The sequence below is a fragment of the Vanellus vanellus genome, assembly GCF_965231255.1.
Source record: "Vanellus vanellus genome assembly, chromosome: 12".
NCBI lineage: Eukaryota > Metazoa > Chordata > Aves > Charadriiformes > Charadriidae > Vanellus > Vanellus vanellus.
In genome coordinates, this window is record NC_138917.1 from 16,522,115 (window position 1) to 16,546,157 (window position 24,043).

General features: G+C 41.5%; 1 protein-coding gene across 1 annotated transcript in view; it reads left to right on the forward strand.

Moving 5' to 3' along the window:
• Window positions 1-8,284: 8,284 nt before the first annotated feature.
• Window positions 8,285-24,043, forward strand: part of NKD1 (NKD inhibitor of WNT signaling pathway 1) — a gene marked incomplete at its 3' end in the record, with an annotated part of 108,416 nt that continues 92,657 nt past the window's right edge. Inside the window, exons 1-3 of the mRNA XM_082489360.1 lie at window positions 8,285-8,386; window positions 8,527-8,559; window positions 8,862-9,022. Of these exons, the coding sequence (XP_082345486.1) occupies window positions 8,362-8,386; window positions 8,527-8,559; window positions 8,862-9,022 (219 nt within the window). The 5' untranslated portion in view covers window positions 8,285-8,361. The remainder of the gene's footprint in view (window positions 8,387-8,526; window positions 8,560-8,861; window positions 9,023-24,043) is intronic.

Sequence of the window (24,043 nt, forward strand, 5' to 3'; positions counted from 1 at the left end):
GTCTTACCTGTATGAGCTAGTCTTGTGGTTCCATTGGATGCATCTTGTCAGAAAAAACTAAGTCAATTTGGAAAATAAAGATGCTTTTCACAGCAAATTCTAGAGAAAATAGGTAAACAACAAGGGCCCTTTAGATCGAGCTGTTTGTGCTGTGCTGGTTGCACCAGTATAGCCGAACTGCATTGGTGATTCCTGTTTTCCTTGCAGGGAATGTGCATGCAGGGCTCAGTCTGTGTCATTACCTGGAGTGTGTGTGTGCGGTGCTGGGCAGTGCTAACGCGCTCTTCACTTCTGCTGCGTGCCTCCACCTCCCTAGGTCCGTGTGTGAAACGAGTCTATTGCTGATTCAACAGCTTTGGTAAGCTGCACAAGTGCTGAGCGTTGGGCCAGGACCATGCTTTATGTGCCCCTTGGATGAAGTTACAGAGAACCCGTAGTTAACATTTTGGATCTTTTCTGGTTGAGTCTCATGTAATTCATCACCGAGACTTGTCTGTAGGCTGCAGGCAGCCAGGGGCTGCTCTGTGTTCAGTGGAGCAGAAACACGCATACTGAATGGAGAATGGCTGTTGTCTTTGCCACCGCTCCTCACCTCTATCAGTTGCTGCATGCCTGCTGCATCACAAGCTTTGCATCAACACCGTTCCTTAGTGTAAGCAGAGCATCTCTGGGGAAAATCAATAGTAACCAAAGATTCCATGTGTAAACAACTTACAAATAGACCTGAAGGTTTCTTTTGCCGTATGTTCAAAAGGCGGCATTCTTTTATAGCCAGGTTTATTTTAGAATGACAAAATACTTGTGGCAAGTTACTGGTGCCAGATTTGTACAGCGACATGGTGGCCCAAGCATATTTTTAGAGTAAAGTTTTCTTTCCCAGTATGATATGGTTATGAGTGAGTTTGCCAAAACACTTTGGAATTTTTACAATTCACACAGACCTTAAAAGGTAGGTTTACTAACATTTTTTATCCTTTTCAGATATCGAGTTAAACACTTCTTACACTTACTTATTTGTAAGCACAGCACCAACCCTGCTTACTATACCAACAGAACTTCAACAAGCTTTATGCTTATTTAAAAAAAAAACCAAGCAAGACAAACATAGAAATGCTGTGCTGAACCAACAGACATTGAATTCAAGCCTTTCATGTTTCATGAGAGTTTTGCAAAGGCTATCATATTGAAAATCAGGCCTGGGTGTCTGTCAAACTCTGTAAAATCTGCTGGTCCCAGAGGTGGAACCTAAATACAAAATATAGGTGCAGATCCTGATTCTTACGTTCTCTTTCCAAAGTTCACAGTTTTGTCAACATGACACAGTATAACTAAGTGTGTAAGACTTTACCAGGCCATAGCTGTAAATAATAGGATGGTGATCAAGCAACTTTCTCCTTCCTCCATTCCTCACTGTGGGTTGCCACTTTGTCCGAAGTGACTTTACACAAGCAGTGTGCTGTGTGTAAGGTCTGACTGATCTTACTCTGTTCTCATGCCAGTTATTTTTCCACACCCTTTTCTTAGAAAGAAAAGCTATAGCGAGTAACAAAATGAAAAATGAAAACAAAAATCCATTTTCTTGTAGTTTAAAAAAACTCCAACAACATTGAGCAGGCAGCAGCAGAGTGGAGAAGCTCAGATGGCCTATCTGATGGTAGCCGTTTGCTTTAATGCAAGTGGCGTTTCTTTTGTCCATATGCAATAAGTATCCTCTAGAATGGATATGAAATGTAATAGGGAATTGTATGATTTAACGGTGACCCTCAGTGCCATGCTTTGAACAGACCTATGCGGTCTATGTTGTCAGCTGTCAGGAGCGGGACTCTTTTCAGTCATCAGAGCATTTAGCAGTTTACAGTCTGCTGTTTACATTACTGCCCAGTACTTTACTCTCCCGAATACAGTTTAACTATTCCACCACCCCTGTGATGAGTATTCTTTTCGGCAGCAGCAGTCCTCACAGCTTTGGAACATTGTTTTTGGACACAAACATACACAAGTTATTAGAACACAAGATCAAAGGAGGTGTCCCACTGTCTTTCTTTCAATGCTCCCATTGTGTTTGTATGCTGAAGCCTGCTAGAGAGTTAGAACCAGAGAAGGGGGAGAAGGGGGGAGGAAACCTTTGTACAAAGGTACTTGTCACTGAGAGAAGCCCATAAAAGATGATGTGAGAAAAGACACCAGGTGGAGTATAAACCACCCTTATTGTTAAGAAATGCAAATAAAAATCCTCTCCTATATTAGAACTTTCTTACTTGTCATTTCTTAGATGCTAAAGGGAAGGTTCTGGTTATTGAAGTCATGGCACTACTTTTTACTTTGCTTCTTTTCTTTTTATGTGTAGCATACTGTACATGATGTTGGCAAAAGTTATTTTTCCTCTTTCTCTGCATATTGTTATAGTTGTTAGCAAATTTCATCTCAGCAGAATATCCACTGGAAAAAAAAAAAAACTCAGAAAAATCACATTTTAAAATATCTCAAGGATTGCCTTTTTTATGAAGGACATCCACAGTGTTTCAGATTTGTAAATAAACTGCAAGTTCCTTTCATTTGGGAAGGAACTGTGTTTTCCTTGACGAAACTTTGACAGAAAAATTCTTGATAATTCTGTGTGATCTTTAAAATCTTTCTGGTGGATCTGCAGTCAGATTCCAAGCAAACAGATTCTAGATCCAACATCCATTAAAATCTACTGAAAAAGCCAGTTGCTTCTAAATTGGTGGGAAAGGACGGATTCAACTTCCTTGCCTATAGAGAGATACATGGTAGCAAGAGTGTCTTCCTTGTTTTTAGGCATCACCTGTTTTTTCCACGTTTCCGTTTTTCTGATGAGCTGAAGTCTGGATTATTGAGTTGGCTATGCAAAGTCCTTTGAGAGAAAAGTTGCAGGACAAAACAGGTGGCAATTAGCAGTTCACAACAACAAAGCATATCTAACAGAGAAGTCTTCCAGCTGCACCAAAACCCAAGCCATCACTGAAGGCAGTTGCTGACTTGGACTTTCAGAGTAATAGATGGTGAGACCAAAGATTAACCTGGCAAAAGCCTATAAACTCATCATTGTGGGTTCTTCCATTTTAATACTTCTTAGGTTAATTTCCCTGAGTACAATGAAAAGATGTGATACTACCTGAAAAGGAGTATTTTAATGGAGGCAGTACAAAGGACACCTAGTTGTCTCCTGGTGATTGTTGTGGGAAGCAGCTCATCTGCTGAATCAGCACTTGAGACCCTGAACTACCAACCTTTAAACCCAACGACTATCTCTATGTGATGGGTTTTCTTGGCTTTGAAGAGAGGTGAAAGAGAAAATACTTCGATGGTGGAAACTATACCCACTGGAGTACGGAGACGTAGTGTTCTGACAGTCTGGGACTATGAAGTTTGCCAGGGCTTTCTCCAGCTGATCATCACAGGCTCCCAGAAGAAGTATAGGGATAATCTTGAAGAAGGCCTGGAAAAATTTCTCTTGGTACCTGAGCATGTGCAATATCTGGCGTGCTTACACAGAAAGGCAAGTGATGTAGTGAACGTGCTCGTTTGTGATAGACATCTTTCTGCTGCACAGACACTGTTTGAACTTGCTGATCAGCCTTTCTTCCCCTTAGGGTCAGGGCAGTTGCTGACATCCTAAAAAGAAACAAAGAAAACCTGCGAAGCAAGTAGGTTTGGAGTTGAAAGGATGCCACAGTGCAGACTCATGCCAAAGCTTTGAGGCAATAAGCCAAGGCTGCAAAGTTGCTAAAGCTAGTAGGTGCTGACATGCCAGATTGCAAAAATGCCTGAGGCAAAAGCACTGAAAAAACTGCCAAGACCACAGGTACCAAAGACAAAGACCCAAAAGCTGAAACAGTGCCTTGTGACAGGCATCCCATTTGTGTGTGTTGGGAATGAGTGATCAAAGCACTCATATGGTCACCAAAACAAAATTTAAATGTTATTATAAAAGGATCAGTCATACCTGCAAGAGCAGGATTGTGACCCTAAATGTATCAGCAGGGTAGTAATTGAAGCAATTGTTGAAGAGGTATCCTGTCTGTGGGCAGTTCTTTGTTGATGGAGTAAAAGGGGATGGATTGGAAGGTGGTTGAAAAGGAGGCTGAGTGTGGTTTGTGACCTTCTTTGTGATTTTGAGAGCAACGGGGTTCAAAATTCTGTGTCAGCTGGATCCTGGAAATATTAAGAGCTTAGATATATTTCAAGATGTCCCTGACAATGGTGCTGAGAGTACCAGAAGCATCTTTAGGAACATGCAGTTATATATGTTTTTCCTTTCACAACTGAGCAGCTTTTTCTTAAAACACTTCTGTAAAATATAGACATAGCTAATTTAACGCAGAGAAGGAGCAGCACAGTTTGCACTTTACTGCCTCTGTGTGCACAATTTTGTGAGAATTACATGTTTTTTCCCCACTTTAAAAAGCAGAGTTCAACCCTTACTTCTGCTGGAGGTGGTCTAGCATGACGTGCATGCCACTTCCAGGTGGAAGAGAAGAGCACCCGCCTGAGACCTTGGGAGGCCAATGCCAGACTTGTTTCATCTTCAGATGGATGGGAACATGGCAGGAGAGGGGGAGAAAAGGAAGGAGATAAAGCTGGAGGACTGGAAAGCAGTATCCTACCACTTATACCATTACCCAGACAGGAAAATCAGTGCGATTCTTTCATCTATCGTGTATTTGCCCCCCTTCCTCCAGGCTTACCATTAGAGTGTAGCCTAGTATTTCTACCCTGGCCTCTAAACAACTGTGTTTTAGGCCACTTGCTTCCATGCAGCCTTATACCATATTTAGTTATCTTTAGGTATGTGTTGAATCTGAACCTTTTCAATGCTGGTTTACTTTGCCATACACTAGCCTAGCATTTGGTTTTGCCTACTGTTCTGTAGCTACTATGCAAATATAAAATCAAACTAGACATGTGTTGTTTTGGCTGAGATCATTGCATAGAAGTACTCCACTCATCGTCAGCACATCAGAACAACCTTCAGTGGTACACACAGGGCTCTTCTCGATCTAGCTGATGATATAACTCTTGCTATCGCAAGTATTGTTATTGATTTTACTATGCTATTGAATATTGAAAATTAGTTCCTGGAGTGGTCTTGTTCACTTGTTCCTTGGCTAAGATACATATATTTCCTATCATCAAGTAGTTTATATTGTATCAAGGTTCAAAAGGTTTTTCCGTCCTCTGAAAAAGTAGAGTGTAGTCAGCACTATTGAAAGGGCAATGAATAATACTCTACGTCATGGCTTTCGAACTTTCAGAATTCCACTGGGGTCACTGGGTTGAATGAGAGACCCTTTAATCATTAGTACAGTTTTATGAATGGTATACTTTACTCTGATATTTTACTAGACGTCACTACTTAACACACTTCTGGCTCCATGGAAGGAAAAACAAAAGGCTTTGTGTGCCTCGAGGTCCCTGTAGTTTTGAGGATCGTTATAATTCTACTGAGTCAAATCCTGAGGTCCCTCTTTAGCTGTTACACCATGCTAAAACTGCCTGAAATCAACTGGAATTTGTATGAGCAAAAATACGCTGAGAATCTCAAGCTTTGGCCCTTTAAGAGTAGCTTAAACTTTCTCCCAGGTGGAGGAAGAAATACCTGCAGTTGTGATTCCTGCTCAGTGTAATGTAACCGGCTTGTGTTTGTGTTGCTCCTGTGCCCAAGCATTGCAGTCATGAATCCCACTGTATGCAGAGTCAGTTACTGTCACTTGGGATTCTTTTGTCAGGTTTGCTCTCCTGTGAAAACCTTGGTTTTGCAGGGTACACCACCGACTGTTATTAAAAAGGGCTTGCTTTAAACTCTAACAAATATTGCATGTGTAAAAGCAGTACTGGACAACAGTGACTGTGTTACAAATGCAAGTCCCTTCGTCTCCGTAACTGGGAGACAAGTGGACCTCTGTAATCTGCTGTGAAAGCGAGGACTTCTTCCCCCCGTCGCTTGCTCAGACCTGCTGAACTCATGACATTTCTAAGGCCTCGTTTGTTCCCAAGAGCTGAACAATGGGGGCACCATTTCACAAAATAAATTAATAAATCCATACTTTTTGGGGGGTGCTTCCGCTAAGGTGTTCTCTATTTCTCATAAACAGTGAAGATAAGTGATATCCCAAATAAAACATTTGCTGATGAAATTAAAAAAGGGTATATGCCAAGCTGAGGAGAAAATAAAATTGGTAGTTCAATTTCAAATTTCTTAATATGCATCAGAGAGTTCTTACAAGTTTTCATAGCCTAGGTGAGTCTCAGGCCCCAAGGAGTCTGCTTCATCTAAAACACTTTCTTCCCCTCTTTCTCCTCCCCCAAACAAGAGGCAGTCTTCAAAGGAACAAATATGTCACTTTAAATACACAACATAAAAAATGGGCCAAATAAATTATTAAAATACATAAAAAAGAGATTCACAAAAGATGCCTGTTATTAGCTATTTGACAAGCAATTGATGCTGTTGCAATAGCTGCATTTCACAACTCAAGTGTTTTCTTTGCTAGACAGATAAATAGTTGAAATAATGTGAGAAATGACTTTGCAGTCATCCAAAGAACAATTTGGCTTTAAATGGTTCATTTAATGGCTTTCCACTGGCTGTGCTGCGCAGTCGTTTCATACCAGACCTTCACCACATCCATGTGCTTTGGAATTCCTTCTAAAAATGAGCTCCAAGCCTGACCCTCCTCTCCCCGTCCCAATTCCCTGCAGAAGTGTTACTACATATGCTTTGAATCTTTTTTTCAGATGAGCTCCCAAGTCTAACTCCTTCCTCCCTGTGCTTGAAACGTATGGATTTGAAAGCGCAGATGTGGCCTTGAAGTTTTTGGACCAGGCCCATCTGGGTCAATCCCTACATAGTTTAACTAGTAGTTTCTTGAGTGAAATTCTCAGAAGCCTTCATTTCTTCTTGTTCTGAATCTGCTACGCACTCCCTTTTATCTCTCCTAGTTGAACTACAAGGATCTCAAGGGAGATGCGATTTTCATAAACAGAAAAATAATGACTGGCCAGAGGAAGGAAACAAATTTTTAATGACTGCGAGAATTGTCTTTATGAAACAGCAAGTTTCCTTTTAGTTTATTCTATATGTAAAAAATATACCATTCATACACTGGAGAAGAAGGGGAGATTCTTTTTAAATCTCATCTACTCAATTAATAATAATAATAATTTTGAAAGGCTGGTAGAGGCTTTGTCCTCCTCCTGCTGCCAACATCTTGAATCTCTGAGAAAGGGTTCCAGATCTGACCCTGAAAACTGCATTTTGGCATTAGCAGTGACTTCAGTAGGATCACTTGTGTGCGCAGAGGTGCCCGTGCAAAACAGTTCGCAGGACTAAGTCAATTGAACAACTGCTTTTCCAGACGTGCTGGCTTCCTTCCCAATCCAGATACTGTTAAGTAGGGACACGAGGGGTTCAGGAGCGCTCCATCACCGCATCTGAGTCCCAGCCGCGATGGAAGGTGGTTTGCGGGGGCGTCCCGACCCCTTCTGCACGCCGGAAGGGTCGCGGCTGGGAGGGACCCCCTTCGGCCCACGTGGAAAAGCTGCTTTTCAGCGAATCGAGGGGGCACCCGGCCGCGGAGAGCGGCACCCCGCAGCGCCGGCTGCCCGCGGGGACCCGCGCAGCCTGCGGAGGGCGGCGCTGCCCGGCGGGGCGGCCCCGGCAGCCCCCGGCCGGGCAGGGCAGGGACTGCCGGCGGCGGCAGCGCCAGGAGCCGCCGGCAGCGCGGGGGGAAGCGGGCCGGCTTCGCGGGCGGGCAAGGCGGGGGCCGGGGCGGCGGGGGGCAGCGCGGCGCATTGTCTGCCCGGCGCCCCCGGGGCTGCGCGGGGAGCGGAGCGGGGCCGGCCCTGCCGCCCGTGCCCGGCTGGAAGTGAAACGCGCCCTGGCTGCTCCTTTTTCTTTTTCTTTTTTTTTTTTTCTTTCTTTCTTTCTTTCCTTTTTTTTTTTTTTTTTTTTTTTTTTTTTGAGCCTCCAAAAGGCTCACTCGCCCCTTTCATCTGCCGCCGCGGCCCAATGGGAAGGCGGAGGCTGCCTGCAAGTGGTCTAATCTCAATGAGGTGTCAATCATGTTCCCCGGTGGGTGAAGTAAGGTCTTTTGTAACCGCCTCTGTCTTTGGGAAAGAGAGGAGAGAGGAGGAAGACTGGAGCGGAGAGGGGGACGCTGGACCGTGCTGCAGGAGAGGAACTGAGATTTGATCTCGCTTGTGCGTTAGCAGGGAGAAGCGGAGCACATGGATTTCTAAATACGCTGGGATTTTATATATCTACAAAAATAACAAGGAGCGAACCTGACCCTACTGAAAACAGTCAAATGAATCGTAATTGCAGATCAATGCAGAGAGATGGGGAAACTTCACTCGAAACATGGTTAGTTCTTTTCACTTGCTACTTCCTTAGCCCCTTCCCCTTATTTGGATTTTACTGGGTTTATTGCTGTGATTTTATACTGGTGTCTAATGATCTTCCTTTATTGTTTCCCCTACACACTTTCCTCCGGATCTGCCTAGCTGCCGTTTGTAAGCCCCGAGAAAGTCCAGAAGGTAGGGATGGCTCCTTACTGCTAGTAACTTTGAACGCCTTTCCCCGGTGCGGGTGGCTGTCCCTGTCCCCCTGCCCTCTCCCCTCAACTTTTCGCCGCGGTTTGCCCGCTGCCTGCCAGTCCCGGCCCCGGTCGCGGTCCCGATCGCGGTCCCGGTCCCGGCCCCGGCCCTTGTGACCCCCGCGGATCCGCGGCCAGGCGGGACCGGGGCCGGGGCCGGGGCCGGGAGGCAGCGGGGATGGCCGCGGGGGCCGGGCGGGCTCTGCGGGCGGCTCAGCGGCGGCATTGTCTCCTCTTTTCTAGGTGATAGTTTCGCGGTGAACGCCTCTTTGGCTCGCAAAGGGCTGGAGGACTGGATGGTGAAGCAGAAATACGCCGGGGGCAGCAGCAGCGGAGGCAGCAGCTCGGGACTCCAGCAAGGCTGCCAGCACCGGGCTGTTTGCAGGCTCTCCAGCGCCAGCAGGGTATGTCAGCTTCCTCGCTGCCCCCACTCTCCCCCGCCCCTTCTTTTTGAAATAGGGAAAACCAAAAGCTCTTTCTACATCCCTCTCTCCCTCCCAAGGGTCTGTTGTGCAAAGGAAGGGTTTTCTTTGCCCTAATGCTTCTCCAAGGGGCTGCCCCGTGGGTGGTTTTCTTCAGTCCTTTGATGAAGTTAGGAGTTGCAGAGCAAACTTAGTGCTGGTACAAAAGCCAGAGGAGTAAGGGGACCTGTTTGCTAGCGGCTGGGCAGTACGATTAGGACAAAACCCTTCACAAACATGAACAAACAGAATCTCTGGGAAAAGCCCAGCACCCTGCCAGTGTGCGCAAGCTTGTGAACCCTGATTGGTGCACAAGTTTGTCTGTGACATTTTGGCAGAGGAATTCAGGAAAGGAGAAATCCCCGAAGAGTGTATTGTTATTTACTTGCTCTTTGCTAATAATGCATGGCTGACTTTCTTCATAAGAGTTACTGCGTATGTCACTTGTCCTGGCTATTACCACACTGGTCACTTTCCACCCTTTCTCTTTCCTCCAGTTGTCCCCTGTAAAGCTGGGCTGGAGAAAATAACTTGGCTTTTTTTTTTTTTAATGTTGTCTCTTTAAACAAAAAGGCATGACGGGAGGTAAACAAACTTAACAGTTCTTAGATATGGTCCTTATAGTGGTTCAGTGTATGATCCAGAGCTTATTGATGTTTACTGAAAGACTTCCATTGACTTCCGTGAGCTTTGGATCAAGCCCTGAAAGCTTCATCAGTGGAAGAGTAACCTGAGAGATGGGGAGATTGGAATCTGTGCTTCCCAGCGAGGAATGTGGCTCTGAAAGCACAAGCAGAGCAGGGCCACCAAACCTCCTGCAGGCTCTTTGCTTTGTTAGCCACCAGTTTTATTGTCAGAAGCCTGGACTTCTCGTGTCTCGGGAAAAATTAACTTGCAAGTGGAGAATACTTCATTTTAGGTGGGGTGTAGAAGATGTGTAGTATGGGAAAAGCTAATGATGACTCTTTAGATTCCACCAGTGTTATATTTAGAGGAGGATAAACTGTTTTGGAGTCACTACAAGTAAGGCAAAGGGGGTAAGATATTGATGTAAGTGTTTGTAATTGATCAGCATAGTTGCCTCATGTTCAACTTGTGTGTATGGTTGTTTGAAGTGATTTTTATTGTGCTTTACTTGGAGACAATGGGTCCAAAGAAAGAAGTTCTCATTAATAATGGTACATACATGTATGATACAGATGCAAAGAGTAAAAACATGTGCTTTTAATTATTTTAATTATCCCCATTTTTGTGAGTCAAGCTTTTTAGATACGTTCTACCTTTCACATATATATTTCCTAGGAAAGAAGCTAAACTCAGCAAACTAAACATAGGTTTAAAATACAAGAGTTAAAGGTCAAAAACTCTGACTTAAGCTTTGTGAAATATATTTTCTTCCACAAAGACAGTTTACTTTCTCAAAAGAAGAAAAAAAATCTTTTGTCAAAGGTATTTTGCTATTCACAAAGCTCTTCAGTTTTCAGTTCCATGAGGTCTGCTCAGCTGGAATGACAGTAGAACAGTATTTCTCTTCTTACTCAAGGTGTCCTCCTCGTGATAGCTCAGCAATTAGCAAGCCATTAACTAAAAATTAGTCTACAGTTTTAGTACATTATAAAAATGTAAATAGGTTTAAAAGCACTGTTCCCATGAGGCTTTTAACTGTCATCCTGATAGAGCTGTTTCTGAATGTTTGAAAGTACTAGCAATTTATTGCCTAATATATTTGGTAGCATCTGTATGCATATATAGCCTGCTAATTGATTTAGTTTAATTGTCATCCTGTCACAGGCACACTGTGACAGCTACATTAAAGTTCCTTTAAAATATGAACTTTTGGTAATATGGAAGGATGCATTTCTAATCCTACATTGGAACCAGATGTGCCATATGTACAGTCTTTTAGACAAGGATTATGGAGTCACAGCTATTGACTCCATAACTGAGATTGCATGACTGTTTCTCTTCTGAGATCTCTTTGATCTCTTCTATAATTATACCAAGATACAAAGCGAATTGTAGCCTAACCTCTTGGCTCTTCATTCACCTCAAGACGTAGAAATACTAGTCACTTCTACTTACGGTTAGTCACATGGGATTGTGTGGGACAGTTGTGTATTCTGCCATAATGTTGTACTGTTGCACTTGAATCAGCCAAGGGCTCTTCTCCTTACTACTTCAAAATTCCTCCTAAAATGTTCAATTAGTTTACAAGGCTCTGTGGAATGGTACAGTTTTACCGTGTCACAGCTGAAACTTTGGCTTCTCATTAAAATACGTTTTTTCCCCTGAAATGGGTCCTAATTGCTGCACTTGTGACTTATGGCAGAAAGAGTTAGCTCAAATGCTGATGAAAATATCTGCATTCAGAGAAACATCCAGTTGAGCAGTTGAGTTTTTTTAAAAAATAATGGTCCTAGAAATAGTTTTCCTTCTAGGAGTCCTTAACCAGAGTTTTGTTGATGCTGCCTTCATTAGTGTGTAGGGCCCTATTTGGTGAAATCCAGTGTAATTCCGAAGACAGGTTGATGGGAGAGGAGAGCACCCAGTTGTTTCCAAGTCTGAAACTTCAAAGCTTTGAATCATTTTGGTTAGAACTTGAACGCGATAGGGAAATTTGATTTACATTGCTCTATATAAGCCAAAAATTCTGTCTTGGTTGTTCTTGGAAGGCTGGTTTCCTCAAGAATGGACACACTGAATTGTTTTGCTGAAGTTGGTCATCCAGGGGAGATGACACTGAAGTTCAGGGGGATTCATGTAACGTTTTACAAGAGGAATGAGTGACTAATACAGGAAAGCAATAAAATTTCATTTGTCCTCCTCTCCAGAATGACTGAATTTACAATAGTTGTGGAGGGGAGGTCTTTACGTCAGTTCACTCAAGGCGTGCTTGACACAAGGAGGATTCAAGAATACAACACCTTTTCTCTTCCTGAACTGAAGTTTTGAGAGTTTCTTGGTTAGAGCAGACTTCCTTCAGCTGATGTGTCATATTTTGTCTGTCCATGATTTCCCCTCCTCCAGTTCACTGGGAGAACAATAATTAGTGTCCAGCTATTGCCAAATGCATCAGTCATATGAGAAGGATCTCATAGTAAATTGTTGGGTGAAGGCATGAGCCAGGGGAAGGGGACTGTATCTGAAATACGCGCTTCTGGTGTGTACACAACTTTCTGTCCCGTGCCAAGAGCTCTGATCTCATTAAACCATTGCCACCTGCCCAGCAGGGGCTGCTCTGCTCTAAATGTTTTAATTGCTGTGGAGGCTGAGGGCTGGGCTGCAGCCTTCCGCATCACGTAGAATTAAAGAAAAAAGGAATTCTGTTGCATCCATGAAAAGTATGAGGTCTAGAGTCATCTTCTAGTTTCAAAGCTAATTGAAACCACTGAGGCTGTAAATCTGTTAGAGCAAGTAAATACACTGGTTTTGCTGCTTTAAGAATGAGTTAACTTGTGCCCAGAAAGGTTTTCTGACACTGAATTATCCTGTACAATTCTTAAGTTTAAATTTATTCAGTGTGTTTACTTTTACAGACTGTTTTTGGAGATCAACATTGTTTGCAAATATTCATGTATTTATTTATTTAACTGAGAAGTAGTTCTGTGCTAGAGGGGAAAATATCAAATACGACATTTGCTTATTCAATTTACTTTTATCTTCAAAGCCATAAGAAATTTTACTAGTTTCTTTCGCCATCTCATTGAGATCTGCGCTTGGGATTGGAAAAAGATCTCATATTTTTAATTAAATTTCAAACCAGCTCACAGTGAGGCAAGTTGTAAGTAATCATTTTAGCTAAAATAGAAAAGACTTTAGCTTACCACTTCTGCTGGCCTCTTTGGTGCTAGTGAGCCTCATGTTCAACCCTAATTGATATTAATTAGAGTTGAGTATCTGGTCTGGGAATAATACAGTATGAAATGCTGAGGCACATCTCTGCTTCAGAGGTGGGGCTTGTTCTCCATTTGTTCTGTGCCTGTAACTGCCAGTGACATTAATGGGCATTCCTTGCATGGCTGAGAGGAGACTACGCCAGTGTCAACTTCACTCTCCTCTAGAATGATCTGTCTCAAATTTTTTTTTTTTTTTTTAAAAAAAAGCCCTTCCCAGTCCCCCACTGTTAAATAGCATATGTGTGTGTGCATATAAAAATACATAGCCTTATGGAAGACACAGCTGGGTAGATCATTCATCCAAAATGGAAATAATAAACAGAAAAGAGACCTTAGTGGTATGTATATACTATGGCTTAAAGGCTGTTGAAGTGGAAGATTTAATTGTAGCACTGCGTTGGGGTCATCTCATGGGTAAAATGACATTTGAAAGACTGCCTTCGTACTGATACGGTGACAAGAGCAATTAAAATTTCCTTGGGTGCTGTCTTCTGTGGCTGCTTGAAGTGATCTTTTAAACAGAAACATTTTCAAGTACTTTAGTGTCAGTATTGTATAGATAATTATTTGTATTGACTCTGAGGATTAAAAGAAATAACAGAATCAGTGCTAGATATTGGTATGACAAAAAATATTTTGATACACGAAATATTGTGTTTGGCATTTAAAATAAAATTGCCAAACTTTGTATTGAAAGGGAGAGAAGCAGAATCTTATTTAGTGTTGAAATTTGGTGCCAACAAACCAAGATAATTTAATTAGTGGTGTACATAGTATATCTTGACAGCTCTGGTTTGGGAAAATTATAATATGAATATTAACAATCAAAGAGTCTTTGAAAGTATTAGTGCCATGGTGATGAGATTAGTGAATTGGCCAATACTGTAGCAGAAAGCTGGATTCCAAGGGAATTATCCTTGAATGATACCAGTTGGTGCAATTAAAAGCCACAATTCAGTTGCCATATGGAAAGTGTTAGGCATCCTTACATGGTTTCAAAGCTATGTGCCGGAGGTTAAATTGACATATGAAGAAAAGCATAAATTATATATTTTGTGTTATGAAATTAAAAGTTGACTTTGCTTGAGCCATATGGAGGAGGTGGATGGAAGACAGTCTGTATTACATCAGGGCTTGTTTTATAGGTGTTTCAGATTTAATGTGGTGCACTTCTAATTTGGCATGTTGATTGGAAAGCTGAATGGCCTGTGAAGTTTCTGCAAACAATCTCGTTAAAGTAACTTTTTTTTGATCTCTAACAACCCTCTTTCTCCCACCCTCTCTAAAGTGGAGTTACTTAGGGTAATGTTTGTAAGAAGGAAAGAGATGAGTACTTCACCCAGCTACTACACAGAATATAAGTGACACAAGCTATGTCTCTTGGGCTACTGAGAGTCCCCGTTGGCTTAGTAAAACCTTAATTCTTCTGAATGAGGTGGCCTGGGTTATGGAGTACATTTTCTTCCGTAAATTGGGATGAAAAGTAACAACAGTTACTTTACAGTAATGACTTAAATGTAAATAATGCAGTCCAGGCTTACACTAAAACTTTGGTTATAACAAAAATGGGAAATTTGTAGCACATGATTGTCGACATATGGGAATGTTCTTTACAGCAGCATTCATTAACAGAAGGATTTTCTGTAGCTTTTGTGAGATCTGTAATAAGACCCAGGAGGAGCTCGGTAAGTGGCTGTTTGTAGGCACCCTTCAGAAGAAGATCTTAGTTGACTTTTATGGTTTCTTTTGAATTGGGTTATGGACAGAGGAAAAAGAAGTCTCTTGAGTATTGAAACTTTGTAAGAGTTTTTCCAAAGTTGGGGAAATAATTGTTCAGTGATGATATTTAAATCAAAATGGAACATTGCTCCCTGTGCTGCAGATGTTGGCCTTTATAGAAATCCTTGTGGATGGATTTTGCTTAGTGAATGTCAGCATCAAAACCTGGTTGGAAAGTAAATGGTAGATGTTGAAATGTACAAAATACTTGAAGTATTTTTTTGTAACTAAACTACTTTTCTAGTTAATATACTAGTTACTCTGAATACTCACGATTTTTCAGACTATGAGATATTTATAGATACCTTTGCATGGAAAATGAGGTATAGTTTTAGTTAAAAAAATTAATGTGAAGAAATGGTCAAATAGACTTTCTCTGTGAATTTATTTAGTCATATCTGCCAACATTGGCAGCAAAACCAAGCTTGTATTTATTCCTACAGAGTAACTACAGCTATGGGAGACTGAGTTGGACTGTATTCCATTCAAGAATTATTAACCAAGTTCCAAATGCAAAATCTTCATTGTGTCTGATTTCTGAGCCAGCAAAGAGTGTTTGTGTTGGAATATCTCATGACATTTGTCTTGCAGTGGTGGAACGCCAGTGGTGTTAGCTGTGATGAAAGGGCTGTGCTGGCGCAGATACTTTTACTACTGCGTAATCTGAGAGAGAGGGGAAATGACTTGTGTACGTTCAGCTATTGCTGCCCTGGTCTCCCTGCAAGGGGTGCAGCCATACAGTGCATTTGCGTTTTGTAAACTTCTGGGTTTATTGTCATCAGAACAATATGGCATATATTTTATCTTGTAAGTTGCAGAATAGAGGTGACACTTCTGAACGTGTGAGACATCCTTTTTTTGAGTTGGAAAGTCCTGTGTAGTTAGTGTCTTGCAAGTAGACTGCTGTCATGTCCACTGTTTGATAGGACCTCCCCATTGCCTTGTCATGGGAGATGGCTTTCAAGCAGGCTTGTATCTGCAAGTAAGTGTTCAGCCAGATTCCTAAATGCATATACGCGTGTGTATCACGTGGCCTGATATGTGCCCATCATATATGAGAAATACTTCTGGTTTAGTCATACAGAATATAATCATTTGAGGAAGGGAACAATGCGGTCTTTTGTTGGGAGGTCCTATAACAGCTGTGAAATGGAGTACCACTGATTTCGTTTGTGTGGTGTGGCCTATTGTATGTTATAGGGCAATAAATGATCTTATTGTTTTAGTCTATAAAACTTTTGGTGGAGTAAATCCTTTTGCTCCTCAGAAGACCAGACCATGGCCACAGGAGACTAAAATGCCGTCAGGGCCTGAGAAGCTCCTCAATGGCTAAGAGCAGTCCTGTAAAAATACACCTAAAAGATCCTGCCACACTAACCCCTTGGCAGGGGTAACAGAAGACCTCGTGGTTCCCTAGTTCAAACCAAGGTCCCTGCTAAATGTACATGAGAAGGAGCTGATCCTTAAATATGAAGCTGTTGTTAATAAAACTGAATTCTTGTTCACAAGACTTAGTAGGCAAGCAGTTTTTCTGCTTTCTGTCAAAGCTCTGAGTTTGGTAATTTTCTCCAATAACCCTTCTCGATCTGAAAATTCTGTGGAACTCTGAAACTCATTGAGCTGACTGTGAACGGGTGTCTTGCTTGTAACTTGAAAAGTGCCATCTACCAGTCTTGCTTTCGGTTGCAATGGATTTGGATTTAAATGCAGGCTTAGTGGCACTGGTCCCTTTTATCACTTTCCGTGAGAATCCCTTAAGAATGTGAGATGCTCCCTTAAAATGTGGGAGGGGATCAGTTATGTTTTGAGCAAAATCTGCAGCAGAGAACTTTTAAAGTTCTGGAATTTTCAGCCTTGTATCCTTGGGCTTCAAACTAACAAATGTAGGCAGTGTGTATTGCTTTAGCTCGGAGATGGATTGGCATGTGGTCAGAACAGTCTACACACTGTCCATCGAGAGAAATACTTTGCGTTTTGCGATTAGGGTGGAATTTAATGCATTTGAGGGCATTACTGTGGCAGCTTTAAAGGGATTAAGTATATTGAGGTTCCTATTAAAGTATAACATTGTGATTCAAGACCTGTGAAAGAAAATCACGCATGGGTGTTTGATCTTGGGGTGCAGCCACACATGCTGTGAGGCATAAAATAAGGGGATAGACTCAGTAGGGAAGTGACAGAACAAAGCACTGTCTTGCAGGAGAAATGGGATTTGGGAGCAGCCTCAGATCTTTTGATCCATACTCTGATGCGAATGATGAGTGGTACGGAGGTGGCAGATTTGTCTTGGGGGAGGAAGGAGAATGGTGGGTAGTTTGTCGCATTACCCTTAGAGACAGTTTGCTGTCTGATTCCCCGAAGATTTGATAGTGGTAGGTAAGGACTAAGATGCTTCTTGTCCCATCTTAAAAGTCTTTTGTGATTCCAGGATGATTAGTTTCAAGAGAGTTAGGTAAAGACGGTAGTAGCTGTGAAACTAAGCCTTATGTGTTAAATGCATATAAAGAACAAATGCCTGATTGGGGGAGCGGGAATTTTCTTGGAGCATAGAGTGCCCCAGTCTTGAGCTCACAGAATAACAAGTCGTCTCTGTATTGCATAAGATGCTGCGGTTAAGCCTGTATCAGTGTTTCTGTAATAAACTACTCTTTTTTTGAAACAATAAATAATAATTTTGCTTGTGAACTTTCCAAGTCTCTCTGTTCACATAGCGTACGTGTGTATAAACTACAGACACTCATTCCCCTATAAAGAGAGAACATCACAGTCTAGCAAACAGAATATCTGTCATTCCAGCTGAGCAAAGGTCTAAGGCAATAACCCAAAATATCCTGGAAGAAATTCTAAAAAGCATTGAAGAAATCAATCGTCTGATCCTAGAGGAAAGTCTTTGATGTAATCCTGGTAAGTTTATACTGGGAGCCTGCCTATTTCTTTATGGTCAGCCCTAGACTTTCTATATGAAAAGTGGATCAAATAATTTCATATGCTTCTGCTTTAAAAAGGATGGTTGATAGTTTTCTAAAGTGTACACACTGTTTAAATGTACATTGTGGCTTTTAGCCGAAGCCCAGGTGGGAAGGAAAAACTTTTCAAAAGAAGTACTTACAGAAAAATAAATAATACGTTGATATTTTTCCCATGGAAAAACTGTGCCTCATTTAGCCGTCCTGAATATTTAATTTTATTTTGAGGATAAACTTCATAGGTTATCTCAGTTAAAGCTATTTTTATTTATGCAAAGCTTATGTGCAAGGTCTTGTTCCTGATGTGGATATGTATGTAAAAGGAGGTTTTCAGAATAATATAAATAAATTACTTTTAAAGGTATATTTTTAAACTAACTCAGTGCAGTTAGGTAAGTCTGGCTTTATAATTTTGAAAAATTTTGCAATATTTCTCTGTTGTGTTTTGATGTGAAAGCCCTGCTGTAATAGAGGGGAAGCTTCTCATTGCTTTCAGTGGTTTTGTATTGGGTTCTCTGCCACATCAGTGGAAGGTGAGGGAAGGTTCAAGTGGTGAGACTAATAGGCTTTTTATCTAGCAGCTGCATTGCTGGTGGAATGGCAATGTATTTTCCCCTGCAGATGCAGCTTATCTGATCATTTTCTGACAGGTTCACAAAAGTTTTTCCCAGTTGTACTGCCACTTAAATTCCCATCTGTAATTAGCACTGTAAACTTGCATGTTTTGAGGAAGGCTATTCCCACAGCACTGCTTAATACCCATTAAAATACCACATTTTGATTGCATGAAGGTGTTTTTTATCTAATTAGGTTTATTTGTTGAAGTATTGCACCACAGTCTCATTCTCTTTTGGTTTTGTTGGTTTTTTTTCTTCTACTTCAAGGCTGGCTTTAATTGTTTATTTATGACCAATAGGAAGCACACAAACTCTGGACTAACGCACAGCATAAAGAAGTAAATGAGATCTCTTCCTGTCTAAGCTATTGTACAGGGCTTTTCTTTGAAAGGTGGTCAGTCTTGGATTAAAACGTGGTGATGTGTGACAGAAAAGAGAGAGAACAACCCCAGCATTTGATAAGGAAGTATTGTATTCATTGATGCTACATAGACTTCATTGGAATTTGGTCATCGACCTTATGATGGCACTCATTTCCAGATGTGCTGTTTGATTTTTTTTTTTTTTTTTAATGCAATTTAGAAAAAAATGAATGAAATCAATTTTTGTGAGAACTGTGTGATGAAGTAATGCGTGTTGAAGTAGCTCTGTGTCCTTGGACATTTGCTGTTGTCCGTGAGGGACTAGCTGGACTGGAGCATGCAGGTGTTGCCTGTGCTTAGTCAGTGAACATACACGTGCTGTTTAAACACAGAACAAACCTCTGCCAAAACTAATCTAAGGCCACCTCTGATTTTCCCCATTTTGACAAGACAGAAACCAAAGGCACTGCAGTGGGAAGCCCCCTAGATTTGCCAGTAAATGAATAACAGACAATGGGTAATGTCCTGTGGGAGTAGCAAAAAGACTGAGGTCCCTGATTAGCTCTGCAACAGTAGTCTGACCCTCCTTGTGTGTGTTTCTGATGGCAACACCAACAGTCCTGGCCTCCTGAAAAAAAATGAGGAGAATTTCACCACCGCTGGGGAAAATAGGAAAGCTTGTCAAATACAGAAGACAAGAGAAATGCTAGTGTCATGTCTTTAGGGGTATGTTTTAAGCAAGCGGAGAGTCCTGGCCTACTGTACAGTCAGAGTGTCTTCTACTATCAGCAGGAGCCCTATCCAAAGACAGGGTGAGGCTTTCTCCTTCCATGCTCTCAGTAGACATGGGGTCTATTCAAAATCTGCTGCTATTGCATATCAATGCCAATATAGAGTAGTATCAGCAATGGATAACCAGTTCTGCCTTCAGTTAGGAATATGTACAGAGACTCTTTTCTGAGAGGTGTGTCAGTCTGAGAGACATGCCAGGTCAGGGGTAAGATATGGCTTTAAAGTGGGTTGGCACAGTTTACTGATGTCGGTGGGCTGCGTGCTAATTGCTGATGGCAGAAATGGGTGGAGGGAAGTAACTCAGCTGTAAAAGCAGTCTCCTGATGTTCAGTCTCATCTGCCTGTAAGTGTAAGTGGGTGGGGGATGTGTGTGTTACCTGGACTTAGTCATCCACAGCCAAGAATCTTTCTTCTCGTGATGATGGTGACTAACAGTGAGTATTTTGTGTCATACCCGGCTGCACGCCAAACTGTATTGTAGGTTTTGTGCAACACTGATTTGCAGTGGCCCTTCTTGCAGGGTGATGCCTTCCTTCCCTATCAGTGCTGGTTTGTCAAGGTAAAGCGCCATTCCTTCCGTTGCCCAAGCTCTGTTTACAGCAGGCTTTATCCAAACTTCACATGCCTGTTGGAACTGCCTGTGTTGTACAGAGGGTGTAATGGTACAGGTTTTGCCATGCGTTTTTTTGACTGTATGCTACTGATAGGACAGCTCTTGGAGTGAGTGATCTTTGTGGAATATAAAGGGTTACGTTGTTGAGGTTACACAGGCGCCAATCCACTGGCACACCACAGGTGATCTCAGAGTGAATGTTGTTTAAAGCGCCTGTCCCACGGTTTCACAAATGTGCTCTGACCAGAGGATGTTTTTCTAACTTCAAAGGGCTTCTCAGGCTGGCTTGGTGCCTCACAGACTGAGTCCACAATTCCTCTCTGCTCATGATGTGTTCTAACCATGTGTGATTTTTTTGGTATGTGATGTTTTCTTAAAGCGGCATTGACCTGTGTTCAAGTGAAACTTGCTCTTAAGCTTGTAAACACAAACTTGTTGTGTGGGCAGTTTTCATCTTAATCTGATGTGTGTATTTTTTTTAAGAGCAAGAATAGACATCAAAAGGCAGAGTAATTTATAAGAAAAGAGGAGGGGAAAAAAAAAAAAAGAGATAAACTTGCAGCAGCCTTTTGAGTTGCACCATCCAGAGGCTTTTCCTTGAAGATCAAGGTATGGGTCCTTTGTTGGCTGTAAGGAGAAAATATTTCCACCTTGGTACTGCTAGTGTTACAGTAGGTTACTTTAACAAAGTATTGCACCACGGTCTTATTCTCAGAGAATTTTTTTTCTGAAATATGCCTTGGCACAAGGGGTGTGCAAAAGCAGAAATCAAGGCAAAAAGGAGTAGAAACTGGAAAGAATGTAGGAAACTCAGCAGTGACCTGTTTGGTTGGTTGTTTTTTTTTACCACCTACCCCCTCCCCCCCAGCAATATTGTATTAAAATAAACTTTTAGGAACATGTTTGTATGTTTTTAAATATTAAAGGTTTCTTTTTCTTCAGTAGTATTTTGTAGTGTAGTTTTCTGAAGGGGATTATTTTCAGGTTAATGCAAAATATGCTTTCTTTTTAACTCTGAGAATTAGAAATGACTGAGTCTTACTGGGCCATATTCTTTTACCGTTGAAGTCCGTTAACTCTCCATTAACTGCTGAGAGGAGGGTTAGGCCCTGAAATATCTCCTGAGGCGCACTACATTAGCTGTGGTTGTGAATCTGGGAAGATCTCAGTTCTACTAAGTTGCATTGGTGGGCACTGTTTTTTGCAATGTTTGTGCGTTCATTAAGGCTAGAATAAGTGGGCTAGTTTGAGGTTTTTGAAGTCATCATTGTTAGTTTACTGTTATTACTATTATGGATGCTTTTGAGTATATTAAAAAACTCAAACCAACAGCAAACCAAACCCTTTCTTCAAAGAAAACAATACCTTACAAGCCAGACCATAATACTGTTTGCTGAGTGATTGAAAAGGGTCATCTGCTGTTGGAATAAAACATCATACCGTGAATGGCGTGCCGTGAACAATATATCTCAACTGTGCAATGATTTCGTTCCTCATGAGTAACAGTACCGCAGTCTAGCACTTAATAATAATAATAATCCAGTTTTCAGATGCGGCTTGATCCCAAGGTCCTCATCCAGACAAGATCCTGGAGAAGTTGGTGACCTCTAGGACCTAAAGCCCTAACAGCAAACAACCTGTGCTACCCTGCCATCCCATGGTTATCAACAGGAGCCATCCCACCACGTTTATTTTGGCTAGTTTCAAAGCAGGTGGCCAGGATGAATTCCTAGTTTCAAAGTCACAGCTGCTGCTTTGAAATTGTGTAAGAAGGGCTTTGGTTTCTTAACACAAAATAACTGAGCTGCTGTTTGGTATTAGAGCATCATTATTCTGGGAAATGCACTCTTCATTTTAAAAATATCTTCTGTATGGAAGTTGAAAGTTTATACCTCACGATTCTAAGAGCAAAGAGCTGAAAAGGTTCCTTGTTTGACTGATGCCTGTAAATACTTTAGAATTCCTCAGTGACTCGAGTGAATGGAATCTGAAGGTAGTATTAAAAATTAATAGCAATATTAGAATCACCGAGTTACTGCAGGAATCTCTTGTTTGTTGGTATTAAGTAATTTCAGGGGGGATTTTGGGGGGTAACTATAAGATTTTTCCCTCTTAACCGGATGTCTTTGTAGCAGTGGGCCCCCAAAAGTTATGTCTTTATCATTAATTCTATTAAGAAGTCCAAGTGGACTTTATACCATCACAGTAGTAATGCTGTGATTAAGAAAAAGGAAATGTTCTGTTACAAATCCCCGTTTCCTCTCCTTGTAAAATTTTATTTTAAAATGAACCTTCTTGGGTGACTTTTTCAGTAGCGTCAGCAACAGTGTCAGCAGAATGCTGAATTTGTGTCGCTGCAAGTATAAAGAGAATTCATGAAGGAGTTTGTGTTAAGCATAGGTTGGGGTTTTTTTATAAAAATGGATTCTGTTCACTGTGGGTTTTTTCTTCTTTTGTATTCCTTGCCACCTTACGATACTGTAATGTTTTTTTGCCTACTTTCAAAATTTCATAGATATATATTTATAAAAACTGTATGTCATGTAAGCCTTTTTCTAGTGTAAGAAGAAGTACATTTTATGCAAGGTACACAGCATGGGGTTTTCTGGGCCTTCAATCTCATATGATTCTGTCTCACAAAAAATATATCAAACAGGAATGAGCAAAATGCAATCCTCTCAGACTGGCTGAAAATAAGCTCTTAAGAAAGAAGATGAGGGAGGGCTGGTTAGGTCCTAGAGAGAAAGGGTAGACCTTTCCTCTGGAAGGAGGCCTGAAACAAGCGAGTAGGCAGAGGATCGAGTGTTTCTTCAGCTAATGTGGACAGGCTTATTAAAGGATGCAAAGTGCAAAAATTAGGGTTCATTTGGTACTGGGGACACAGTCGGAGAAATGAATGTAGGATTCACATGCACATGTGTAACAAAATCATTGACTTGGTTGTTAAGGGGATGGGGGGAAATGGGCACATCAGAAGCATAGGCAGTACAGGTGGGATATCTGGGCTGTGCCCTTAGTCCGTTTTGCTTCAATCATAAAATAATCTATGTTTGTATTTTTATCTTGTGATAGTAATTACTGTAGCTCTCTTGTCTGTTGGAAGCTGAATATTCTTGTGCAGCACAGATTTATCCATTAACAACTCATGCTGAACCATATTTTATATACAGGTATATATGGCAGAAAGATCCCAACAAAGTTAAAGCTCTCAGGGGTTCAGGCACAGGCTTACCATGCAATCCTTGCATCTCTGATAACAGGGTATGCCTTTGCTGACTGGTGTAGCCCCTGGGGTCTCTACTTTGTGGTTGGGATTTTTATGGGTAGGATGTCAGTCCTGTTGTACTTAAGGAGATAGGGTAATAGGTTAAATACAGCTTTCTTAAGCACTCTGAATCGCAAGGTAGGTAGGCTTTGAAGTCATCTGAGATTAGGAGACTGGTCTGCGGGCTTGGATGTGAAGTTGGGAGGTGTTTGTGATGTGGGTGGTCAGTTGGATAGTCATTGCTGTGGTGCTACCTGGTCTCTGAAAAATTTGTGACTTAAGAAAGACATGCAGGAGCCATGTATTCTAGTCTGGACCCCAGCTTTAGCTGTATATTCTTTCCCAAGTTGCTTGAAGGGGAATCCTCAGAGACCCAAGATAGCTAAGCACTTGTCACTCATTGAGTCTCATTTGTCTTCTTTTTGAAACTACCAGTTTTACCCACTTTTTCCCACTTCCCCATCAGGGAAGTGAGGATAGGATAGATTTTATCCTTTTACCTATGGAAGTTGTTGAGATAGAAATATTTAAAGTTCATGAAGAACTTCAATGCCAGCTGTACACTTAATTCATTGCTCAGGAAAGTAGGTAATAAATACCTGGCTTATTCATAAAAACATAGCAAAGTAAGGAAATAAGAATGAAAAAGAATGTTTGAATTCTTCTTGGAGTTT